The sequence below is a fragment of the Epinephelus moara genome, chromosome 16 (assembly GCF_006386435.1).
Source record: "Epinephelus moara isolate mb chromosome 16, YSFRI_EMoa_1.0, whole genome shotgun sequence".
NCBI classification, from domain to species: domain Eukaryota; kingdom Metazoa; phylum Chordata; class Actinopteri; order Perciformes; family Serranidae; genus Epinephelus; species Epinephelus moara.
The window spans coordinates 44,421,259-44,433,204 of NC_065521.1; the positions used below are offsets into that span (position 1 = coordinate 44,421,259).

General features: G+C 43.5%; 1 protein-coding gene across 1 annotated transcript in view; it reads right to left on the reverse strand.

The window, feature by feature from the left end:
- The window catches only part of LOC126402223 (IQ motif and SEC7 domain-containing protein 1-like), a 106,104-nt gene extending 96,804 nt beyond the window's left edge, over positions 1-9,300 (reverse strand). The window contains exon 1 of the mRNA XM_050064004.1: positions 8,996-9,300. Within this exon, the coding sequence (XP_049919961.1) occupies positions 8,996-9,060 (65 nt within the window). The 5' untranslated portion in view covers positions 9,061-9,300. The remainder of the gene's footprint in view (positions 1-8,995) is intronic.
- Positions 9,301-11,946: the final 2,646 nt, after the last annotated feature.

An 11,946-nucleotide genomic window follows, 5' to 3' on the forward strand; every position in this document is an offset into this window, starting at 1 on the left:
CCACTTATACACAAGAAATATCAAAGTCTTGAACAAAAAGACTGCCATGAAATGAACAGATCACCTTCCTGCCCCCCAGAGGACGAACCCTCTGAATTTTAATGACCCCATGACCTTTCCATTAGCGCCACCTTCAGAACAAACTTGACATCTTTAGCTCCTCTTCCTCCAGTAAGACTCTAAGAAGAGCTAAATCATCAGTATGTTATAATAACGGTCTGCAGGATCCTTCAGCCTGCAGCGTGTGTCCTGCTCAGCGTTACTAACAGACCTTACAGCCTGAATCCGTCCCACAAAGCCTGAGCGGGGAGTCGGGATGGAATCAGCTCGGAGGTTTCCAGGCAACAGCCTCGCTCCTCTGGGATTAAAGCAACAACGCTGCTGAGTCAACTCCTTCAGCAACAACGCTTCCCAAACAGCCTGCATGACTCAGTACATGTCTTCTCTTCCTCAACACTCCCACCGGCAGAGCAGAGAGCTAATGAAGCACCGCACTGCTGGGGCCAGAGGTCCCATTCCCACCTGTGCCGCCAGTTAAAGGAGGACGTCTCTAAGAAGTGCTCGAATGAAGGAGCATCATGGAGACGTATAGCTCAGTGACGCTGTCATATATATATGCAATGATGTGGGATACGACAACATCCTGGGAGGGATACAACTACAGGAACAGAGCAGTGATTGAACAGTTTTACTCCCAGATACAACATCTGTTCTGAAAGAAACAGCTGGGATTCATGTTCATGATTCAACATCACAGAAACACAGAAAATCCAAACACTCAGCAGGTGTTCACTGATCATCTTTTCATGAGAGTGAAGCCTCAAATGTTCTACATATTGTGAAGAGATAATCAATAATATGTTTATTTTTAACAGATACTGTATGTAGTATAAAGTGAGACACGTGCACTGCACATGCAATTCTGAGATTTGGGCTATTTTGCTTCCATAACGCGTCTTCTTTCAGACTAGTGGAAAGAATTTCTGCAAAAAGCACAAATTCAATTACATAATGCTTCATTTGCAGAAAACTTGTAATATAAGTGATATCTATAGGCCTAGGTAAAATAGAATAAACTAGAATACATCTTTATGATTCACCATGGATGGAAATTTGTCTTCAGCTCACCAAACACAAAAGACTACATTGTAAAAAGCAGACAAATATTCAGTGAGACAAACATAGAGTCATTACAAAACACTTAAACTCATCAGTCACTTTGTTGAGTTCAGGATATTGACGGCACTTGATCACCAGAGGGACTCTATAGCGCCTCCCTGAGCTCAGGAGCTCAAAGTGGCTAAAGAGAGGGTTGGAACTGTTTGCAAGGATACACCTGACTTTCTTACTCGTCCATTCTGTAAAAAGTTGTGTCAACGGCTTTTGTGGCTCGGCAACTATTTTACTTGCCGTTAGCGTTGGGTCGGTTCTCGGTAATACCAATTCATTTGGGTACTCCGTCTTGGACCGGGTTTTTTTTTTTGAGACCGACCGGGCCGCATACATCATTTTACAAACATACTCAGGCGGAATGTACGCCCGGACTAAAAGCGGACGTCCGCAAGCCCTGTGCACGCAAAGCTCAGATTTACTCCGCTCCACGCACAAGTGTCACACAAAAGACTGCTCGGCATGTATTTTTCACATTGCGGGGAAATTACAGGAAACTACAACGCCGAAGTGCGCTCGACTATGGAAGCCCGAATGACTGCGGACATTCCTTGTGGAGTCCGCTCCGCTTATAGTACGCCCGAGTCTGTGAGCACCTGTGTCTGCCTCTTCGCCAAGCGCACAGCAAGCAGGAGAGAGAAGGGGGTGGGGCGGGGACTGAGCTAGAGGGTGCGAGTGCGCATGCGCCGAGGCCTCTACTGTAGCCTGGAGTTTGTTTAACAGTGACGGGGAGTCGATAATGGCGGACAGTTTAGTCTCGAAGAAATCAAAGAATGCGCCAATATGGCAACACTTTGGCTTTGAGCCAGATGAAGGAGGCAACCCTTGTTTGCACTGACTGAGTAAGCTAAACCTGTATATTTATTTGTAAGGAATAAAAGAAACAACGTGTTACTGTCACTCTGTTGTCCTATGGTCGTTTTTTTATTTTAAATGAGTCAATTGCGCCCCCAAGTGGCGAAAATCCGGTATTACCGACTTGATGCGGTTTTTCACAAAAACCGGACCGTTTTTGTTTTTTTTCTCATACCGACCCAAACCTACTTGCCATTGTCTCAATCCAGAGAGTTTATTCTTGGATGTACAGTTAAGGTGACCGAACCAGACAGGAAGGTGCAAAGTTAAAACACTCTCAAGCATAGTTTTGTAGAGCCTGGTCTCACTCTGGAGTCGTCGAAATCCGGCGCTTGGGCAGTGAACTGCGGCGTAAGAAACCAACGAAAAAAGTGTCCTTTGACGTCAGCATGATGCGTGGCCGGTTGCCGTTATAGTTTAGCAGCACTCAGCGACGTCAGGGGGAAGCACGGCGGGACAAGGACAAAAGTTAAGGTGGCGAAAGTCAGAATAGGGCGGGCTGGAGGGGTGGTGGATGGGTCCAACAAACATCGCCTTTGAACTGAGAGAGCACCGTTTGCGTCTCATACGATTTAAAGCCAAACCCTGTTCTTTTTTCCTAAACCTTATCACTTGTTTTTGTTGCCCAAACCCAACCATGTGCGTTTGTGTTGATTAGTAATTTTTTTTCTCTGTCAAAATGGAAGTCTTGAAAGAAGACAATGCATGTGACAGGCAGATGGCGTCCCAGAACGTCAACAACCAACACACCCAGGGTACCTTGCACGTTGTGTCTGTATGTGGAGAGTCCATGAACAAACGTCAATACGTGACAAAGTGGGACTGAGAATGTGTTGTTGACACTGACGAACAAAGCCGTCCTTTTACACCGCATTAATATGCAGCTGATTGCAATTACTGTTTAATGGAAGCCGGCAGTGGAAATGAGGTGGGACAACAATGAAAGTGAAGGTGGCATAAGGTGGTGGACGGGTCCAACAACCACCGACTTTGACCAAAGATCGCGTGTGTTTGGGAAGCACTGAGCATATGACTGGAGAAATGAGTCTTGGATCATACTCTATGAGTTGTGTGAGAGTTTTTGTAAGCAGATGTTTTGATAGAGTTTTGCTGTTGTGAAATGTGGGCCCTGATCAATCAATAAATCAATATGTTCAATACGTTTACTGTGGAGACATCTGAGACACAAAGTCCCCAGAGAAAAAAAAGTTGTCTTCATGAATTCAAGGTAACGAGTCGTGACTAACTGATTTACAAATGGTCATTTTGTGGGTGAAGTGTTCCTCTGAGGCAAGTTACGTAACAACATTAACAATAATGAGTTATGCTGATTTAATATGGTCCCAGTGATGTTTGTCATTTTAACCAGTTAATGTGATAGTGAGGACTTTTCTAATAAAAAGGAGACATAAAAAGACTTGATAAGAGATTTGTTGGCATGGTTAATCAATCCGAATATTTCAGTGACCTCGACCCAAACCCAAAACTAAACTACTAGAAATGTTTATGTCCTCTTCTATAGTCTGATTTATTGATGATTTATGATCATTTACTTTATAAATACAGTAAAGTATGTTGTAAAGCAGTAAATTATGGGGTTAAACATGATGAAATGATCAGTACACTTTACTGCTCTGTGCTCACACGTCTGACAGAAACAGGCTACAAACAGCTGATGTCTGTGATCACACTCTGACTGTATATGATTCAAACTGTGATTCTACTGTGTGTCTGTCTGAACGGAGTGTGGCTGTGAGGTCTGACGGGTCAGAGAGCAACATGTTAACACAGTGATCAGCTACACAGCCGTGTGATTGTGTCTGCGCTGACAGCGACTCGTTACTGAGGCAGATTAACCCCACAACCCCTCAGAGCAACAGAGAGAGGCCGAGAGACGGAGAGGAAGAAGAGAAAACACAGGCAGAGAAATTTTACATTCCAGATGTTGGCCTGATGAAGGTCCTCTGACCGAAAGCTTGGTTCATTAAAGATACATGCATTGATCCAAGTGTGCAGATACTTTTCTACACATTCCAGACGTTGAAAATAATTAAAAAACTCACTGACCAGTTCTGAAAATTCAATATTAACTCTTGCAACTGATCGTCAAACTAACTTGTGTTCAGTTAAGGAATGTAACAAACTACATTTACTCAAGTACTGTACTTAAAGGTACTTGTACTTAGTATCAGTATTAGCATTAATACTGAGCAGTGTTGGGAAGGTTGTTTTTGAAATGTAATGACTTACAGGTTATTAAATACCCTGTTAAAAATGAAATAAGCAGGCCTGTTGAAATAACGCTTTCATTTTCATATCACACACAAACACAGTACAGCACCTCGTCCAGCACTGCCTCTGTTAAAGTGCTCGATGCAACAAGAGTCTCGCTCTGTCCTGATACTGACACTTGTGGTTTTGAGCACTTAAGGTCTGCAGCAGGTTCATGACGCACACTTGTCCTGACACCACTCTAAGTGCATCCCACAATTCATCGCTGTCAACACTGACACCAGTCCAGGTATGGCAGAATGAGCTGCTTCTAAAGCCGACAGAGATCAGCAGACATGAGAGAGTTTAGAGGTTCACTCACTGGATTCAGCCTCAATCATTATGTCATTACACATATACAAATATAATATGAAGACATGACTGCTCACAGTGTTTTTATTATCAGTATCTCCTCTGTGCAACACTGAGGTTTCATCCAAAATAACTTTCTATGCTTTTATATACTTACTCACTAATCCTAATAATTACATTTGTCTTATTATTTGACAGTAATTCTCATTTCTCTGTAAAACACTTTGGTCAGAATTGTTGTGTTTTAACATTTTCTATAAATAAACTGACTTATATTATTCACAAACCTTCTGCAGTCTACAATATTCTACACTGTCGACATAAAATTAAGTATCATATCGTGTTCTTTCATCACTGATTCTGAGATATACGCGGTAGATAGACACGGTGCCTCCCTAAACACTTTCCAGAAATTAAAATCCAATCAGGGATCAGCACCGTAGCTGACAACTAAGGATGCACGATAATATCGGCATGTCATCGATATTGGCCGATATTTGCTTTAAACTGAACTATTAGTATCGGCCAACATGCTTTTTCTCATTTTGCACAATGTATGAATATTAGCTACATACACTGAACAGTATTCTGTTTCATGTCTCCATCTGCTGGTGGGCCGTCGCGCTAAATAACAATATGATGTTACTTCCACTAGACGAGACTTGATGATATCGGTATCAGTTATTGGTCAAATGAGTTGTTACATATCGGCAAAAAATCCAATATCCTGCATCCCTAACAAAGAATACTGACGACAAATGATGCAGATATTTTGTCTGTGTTCTGTTGCAAAGAAACCAAAATCCATCATCTTGCAAACATCTCGTGCCAACGTCAGCTTGACACAGAATATCATCGTTCAGTCGTAACGCAAGGAGAGAAAAATGTATCATCTGCAAAATGTCACGATGTTAACGTCCACACAATGTGATATTCTAACTGTGATGGAGCGGCCCCATCACTGACTACGGGCAGCACACACACGCGCACACACACACACACACACACACACACACACACACACACACACACACACACACACAATACCCACTCCCCTCCGCTACCTTTCTGTCTCATGAAATGACTCATGCATCTCTCCATTTTCCCTCTTTCCCTGCTGTTTAGTAGCGCAACCAAGGGTGCACACTTGGGTACACTACGTTCCTCTTTCATGCATACATTTCTCAGTTTATGTATATAATTTCTGTGTATGACGTTTGGGTATCCAGAATGATTAACCCCTCATTTGAAGGAGGGTTGAATTTATTGGATTTTTCCCATGTATTATTATGCCTGAGGGGTGTGGCTTCAGGTTTAAAGGGAGCAGTTCAGATCAGGTAAGGGGAGTCTTGATCTGGTTGCAGAGAAGGCAACATCACTTGGACTTATTTGTGTTTTGGACTGTGAGGTTTTTCCCCTTTGCTGGGTTTTCCTGACTATTGAGGTTTGTTGAAGAACAGTTGTTTTTTGTGTATTCAAACTTTTTTTTGCATTTTTTTTTGGTTGTTTTTGTAAATAATTCACAATTTGCACCTTGGGAGGCCGGCAAAATAAAAAGCCAAAAACTGGATTTTTCCGACTCTGTCTGTATTTTTGGACTTTTTGAGAGTTGCCAATAGAACCCCGCTACACTAACATCAGAAATTTCAGATATTGTTAATCCAATTTTCATTCCAACCTAAATTTAACATCTGTCCAATGTAAGAGTTCAACGTCTTTCTGATGTCATAGTGACAAATGAGTTGTTATGAAGCTCAGCGTAAGTTCAATCAGGAAGACCTTTCTCATGCTCACCCTTTCACATTTTCTCCATCCCACTCTCCACTACTCCCTCTAATCAGCTGACTATGGGTGTTCACTCCTCTAGTTATCCAATCACACTTTGCCACGATCTCTCAGCCAATCAGGATGCCACTGCAAAATCATCTTAGGCAGAATCTTCGCACCCTCCTCCACCCCGGTCACCTCCAGCCATCGTATCCAGAGTCCAGGACGAGCTCTCAAAGACTCATTCCTCTACTCATCCAGATCATCGGCACTTCTCCATCTTCCTCTCATCTCATCTTCACCACCTCAACCAACACCAGTATCTAGACCCCGGGGGGGGGGGGTTCCCTATTCGACTATGGATTCATCACCCTCCTTAAATCAAACCATCTCTACGGGGTCTAATCGCCAAAGACTTTCCACATTCTTATTCATTCGTTCACATGTTAATAAATATTCTTTTATCATAAAAACGTGTCTCTCCTGATTGAAATATATCGGCAAAAAATCCAATCGTGCATCCCCGTACGAGACTGCTCCAAACACTTTCCAGAAATTCTAATCTAATCAGGGGTCTGCACTGTAGTTGACAGCGTTAGCAGCCAATCAGGGACTGCGTTATTGATGATGTAAAATGCAGATTGCAGCTTGCAGAACAGTAATGGCGGCTCTTGAGGCAACAAGCACTAACTCTAACGTTAGCAGAGTAAAGACAGCATGAGTGAAGTCAGTGCAGAAATAGAACCAATTAGAAAATTTCACAAGAAATTTTGACGTGTGCCTGCTACCACCGCAGAGTACTATCTAGCAGTAGCTGAGTCATTGATGTGTACTGCCTGCTATGAGTACTGCATATTCTACATATTCTACACACGACATGTTCTGCAGGTCCTGAGCATAATGTGTGAATAACACTGCAGTATTTACGATACATTACAAACAGAAAACATCATGAAATGTACACTGTAATTTCTTAGAAACCGTACTAGATATCAAAATATCTATTTGGTCCACTAAAGTCAAGAGTCTCATGAGACGTTTGTTTGAATCGTTTTTTACGTCAAAGTATGGTGATTTGGTGTGGTTTGAATTCTTGGTGATCTCCAATCACTTTGAGAGGGAAATTTGATGTCATTTTTTTTGCTAATTTCGTAAAAAAAAACGCTTGGCGAATCTCTGAGAAAAGTCATAGCACACTATTCTCGAATGTTCCGCACCTTTTAAGTATTTTTTGCAGATGTGTTGGCAACTCTGCAGGAGGAGTAGCGTCGAGTATGGAAGATGAAGAATAAAAATAAACATGACGGATTATATATAGTTGCCTTGCTGCTGCACAGCAGGCACCCAAATAACGACAGAGAAACAGGAAGTATGTACTTGACAAGTTTCTCAGAGGTTTTCAACATTCTTCAGACTGGATGTGGCAGAAGTTTGATCTATCAACTGGCTCCGTTGGTGTTTTGTTATTGGCTGAAAGAGTGTGTCTGTCAAGGTGAGGACTCCCGCCCACTGAGAGTGTTTGGGGCGGCACCGAGTCCAGACAGATACAGAGAGCGAAACAAGTCGAGCTCACGTCATCAGGACGATCTCACAACACATTCCTTCCCTGAGACATATTTAAAACCTCTAATCATCATCAGTTGTATCTCTCCTCCCTGAGCTTGTGTTCAGTACGTTTGATTGTATTTGCAGCGTGATTATCTGTTAATGTGAAATCAAACCAAGCTGTTAGCAGCTGCCGGAAACTGAAAGCCATCACCCAACCAGACACCTGACTGCTTCCATATACTGTAAGTGTCAGTGTCGGGACGCTGGAGTGACCCCGGCTGAGGTTGTGATAAAATCAGCTGATAAACAAGACGCTCACACCTGAGCCTGATGGGAGGCTTTCTCTTTATTCTGCTACTCAGCTCCTTTTTTAAAGCTCTCCCGTCACCACCGGCTGTGTAGCTTTGGCAACATTTCGTTTTATCGCTGTCATGCCAATGAAGCATATTTGAGTTTGAATTTAGGACACAGACAATATGATGCTGAGGGTCTATTACTGGTGTTATCTTACTGTGTGTCAGCGGCTCATCCTCACTGCAGAATAAACCGCTCACAAATCCTTCACCTGTACCCTCCTCAGGATCAACACACAGTGCAGTACATGAGTTTAACTCCTGCTCTGAAGATCACCTTAAACATCAAGTCCACTAAGGGGTTTAAAGCCCTTATCTTTAAGGTAAGTGAGGAGCAGATTTTGGAGGGTTGCTCTGTCGGGAGGCGGATTCCTCCTTAATGATGACTGAAAAAGTTTAAGGTCGCTGCATCAGAGAGACACAAGGGTGGACAGACAGGTGGAGAGACAAAGACACGCGCACAAGCGCACACACACACACACACACACACACACACACACACACACACACACACACAGCCCCGAGCTGTCATGTCGCATTTCATTAAGATTTACAACCATCTCCAAAAACACACGACGGGGACAGAGCGCGCGCAGCAGTGCGGCATCACCGGCGGAAAACACGCAGTTGAGTCGGTGAGTGCGGAGGAGGCAGAGACGTGTCCGCTCCTAAAGGACGTTTCTCCTGGTTCCTGTTTGTTGTTGTTGTTGTTTACTTACCAGTACAGCAGCTTGTTGTGCAGGATCGCGGGCGTTTTGTCCGAGGCGCAGTTGATGCACCACATTGTTGCTGCCGCTGCTGACGGACGCTGCTGCCGCTGCAACAACAACCGGGAGGAGACCGAGCCACCGGCCAGAGAGACAGACGGAGAGACAGGTGAGACAGAGAGACAGGTGAGACAGAGAGAGATACCGAGCGATCCAGTGCTGCCTCAACCTCTCTCCTCTCCTCTCCTCTCCTGCTCTGTGGCCACCTCTCTCCTCCCCTCTCTCCTTCCCTCGCTCTTCGTCAGAAGCGCATCATCTTCCTCCTTCATCCTCCTCTCTCTCTCTTTTACACAAACTGTTTATATTCTGCTCTTTTCTTCCGCTTTTTCTCCTTCAAACTTTCTGTTTTATCATTAAGGACAAATGTGAGCCACTTGAAAAGGAGCTGCTCCTGCAGGTCTCTGCTGCTCTGCCGTCACAGACTTGTCTTTACAGGAAAGGAAACCTGATCAGCAGCAGCTCAGCTCTGCTGATGTTTAACAGACATTTAGATAGAAAATGGTGCTGAGTAATAAAACAGACTCAGAGCTGCAAGAACATGTTGCTTCAAGTACTGAGGAGATGATGAAGAGCCCAGTGGCAGGAAGGAAATGTTGGCACTGTACGTTTCATATATCACCTTCTCTAAAGTGATATATGAGCTGACTTTGTCATCCAGAGGTAGAAGGGATAGTGGAAGGCGTGTCACCTGGGCAAGACACCTGCTAGTTGTTTTGTGGCGACCCTTTACAGCGTTTCCAGCAGCGTTTGTGGCCCCAAACCTGGATGTTTTAGCAGCACAATTTAACGTTTCCAAGTGTTGTTCACGGCACCAAACCTCTGTGTTTTTGGCGGCACATCACGATGTTTCTCAGACGCATTTGTGGCCCCAAACCTGGATGTTTTTAGCAGCACAATTTAACGTTTCCAAGTGTTGTTCACGGCACCAAACCTCTGTGTTTTTAGTGGCACATTGTGGCGTTTCTCAGTGATGATTGTGGCACCGACCCTGGGTGTTTTTAGAAGCACATCACTGCGTTTCCTCAAGTTACCTGTGTCTTGGCCAAACGTTGTACTTGACTAGAGCTTAGATCGGGCCCAAAAAATCCAGCCCGACCCGGCCCGAGCCCGTGCACGTTATGTCCGGGACCGCCCGTCCAATTAACTGTAATTATGGGCCTGAGCCCGATTTAAACCCGACATTTTTCAATAAGTTGGCTGTTATAATTAAGAGTATTAAACCACAAGTCTTGTTATTTGAATGACAGAAACATAGGATCTTAATGAATGGCGCAACAGGGAAACATGATTATGTAATAAAACAGGTGTTTATTTTAGGATCCAGGTGGTGAAGGGCTGTGTGCGCACAATGTTGCAACATTGTAACTAAGTTTGTTGTAACTTTATGTGTCATACAAAGTGTGGTTTAATTTTATTTTTCATAATACTGTAGCGTCCACCAGGATGTGTGGAAAGGATGACGCAGTTATTCGGCAATTAAACCACCATTTATTACTTAACAGTACAGGTTACTGTTGGCCGTAACCACGCCAAAACAACCAACAAACAACATCTTAGCTGTAACTCCATCTGTGCACTCCTGCTCTCTCCTCCAGCTCGTTCATACACACAACAGCACGCGCACTCACACAGCCCTCCTCATCCCCGTCACACTCGCACCCCGCACCTCATTCAATCCCAGACATGCCATTAACTCACAGAACATTGACATTATAACAGAACATTTACTGCAGGGTCACTACAATACATTGCCTATAACATTATCAAATCATAGCTTTAAAAAAAAAAAAAAAAGTCATATCTGACCGGGCCCGGCCTGGGCCCGTCAGAGGGAGGGGGGCTCCCAGCCCGACCCGGCTTGGGCCCGCAGCACATAAGGACTCGTCGTGGCAGACTATCTGCCGACTCACCTCCGACCCAAGGTGACTCTCAAGATCCTCTGCAATGTCAAAATCACGGTGAAAATGTGTAATGTGTACTAGGCTTTAGGGGTGTAATGATCCAATCAATCTGGATCTATACGGGAAACCTCACCCGGCCTGGACACGGAAAGGATTGACAGATTGATAGCTCTTTCTCGATTCTGTGGGTGGTGGTNCATTTATATCAGAACTGATTACTGCTTTAGCATTAAAATATATCATATTAAAATAGCTTATATATTATTGTTATTACTGTCCCCTTACTGTACAAACTGTAAATAAATCTTTATTCCTGACTATGTGACGTCGCCATTAATGTGTTTCTAGTTAAAATATTGATTTTTTAAATTTTTTGGTAGATTGGCTTGCCATCTCGGCCGTTTTTCCTCGTTTTGTTTTTTAAAAGTCTATATTTTGCTTTACAAAAACGTGAAAAAGCAGCTGTGATCTATATTTTGCTTTACAAAAACGTGAAAAAGCAGCTGTGACCAAGTTATCACGAGGTGAGTAGCAGTGTAAGCATAATTAATAGCGATATACTTCAGTTTGTCTGTGTGTTTTTGTATGCAAGCGGGTCTGCAAAATGGCGGCGGTAGGACGAAACCATGGGCGAGTCTGTTGCTATGGGGCGTTCTATTGAGCTTCGCCTCTTGGTATCCATGCTCTTTGACTCAGCTGCCAAACTTTGTGGGCGTGTTTGCGCTGGTATATCATTAGCGCAATATCCTTTGTGAATAGGACGTTAAGACGGAGCAAACTGCGGGTGCAAATGCAATTCAAGGTGCTATCAGCGGCCGCAGTTCATTCTTTGTGAATTCGGCCCAAAGTTTGTTGTAACTTTAGGCTATGTGTCATACAAAGTGTGGTTTAATTTTGTTTTTTATAATACTGTAGTGGAAAGGATGACGCAGTTATTCGGCAATTAAACCACCGTTTATTACTGAACAGTACAGGTTACTTTATTCGGCAATTAAACCACCG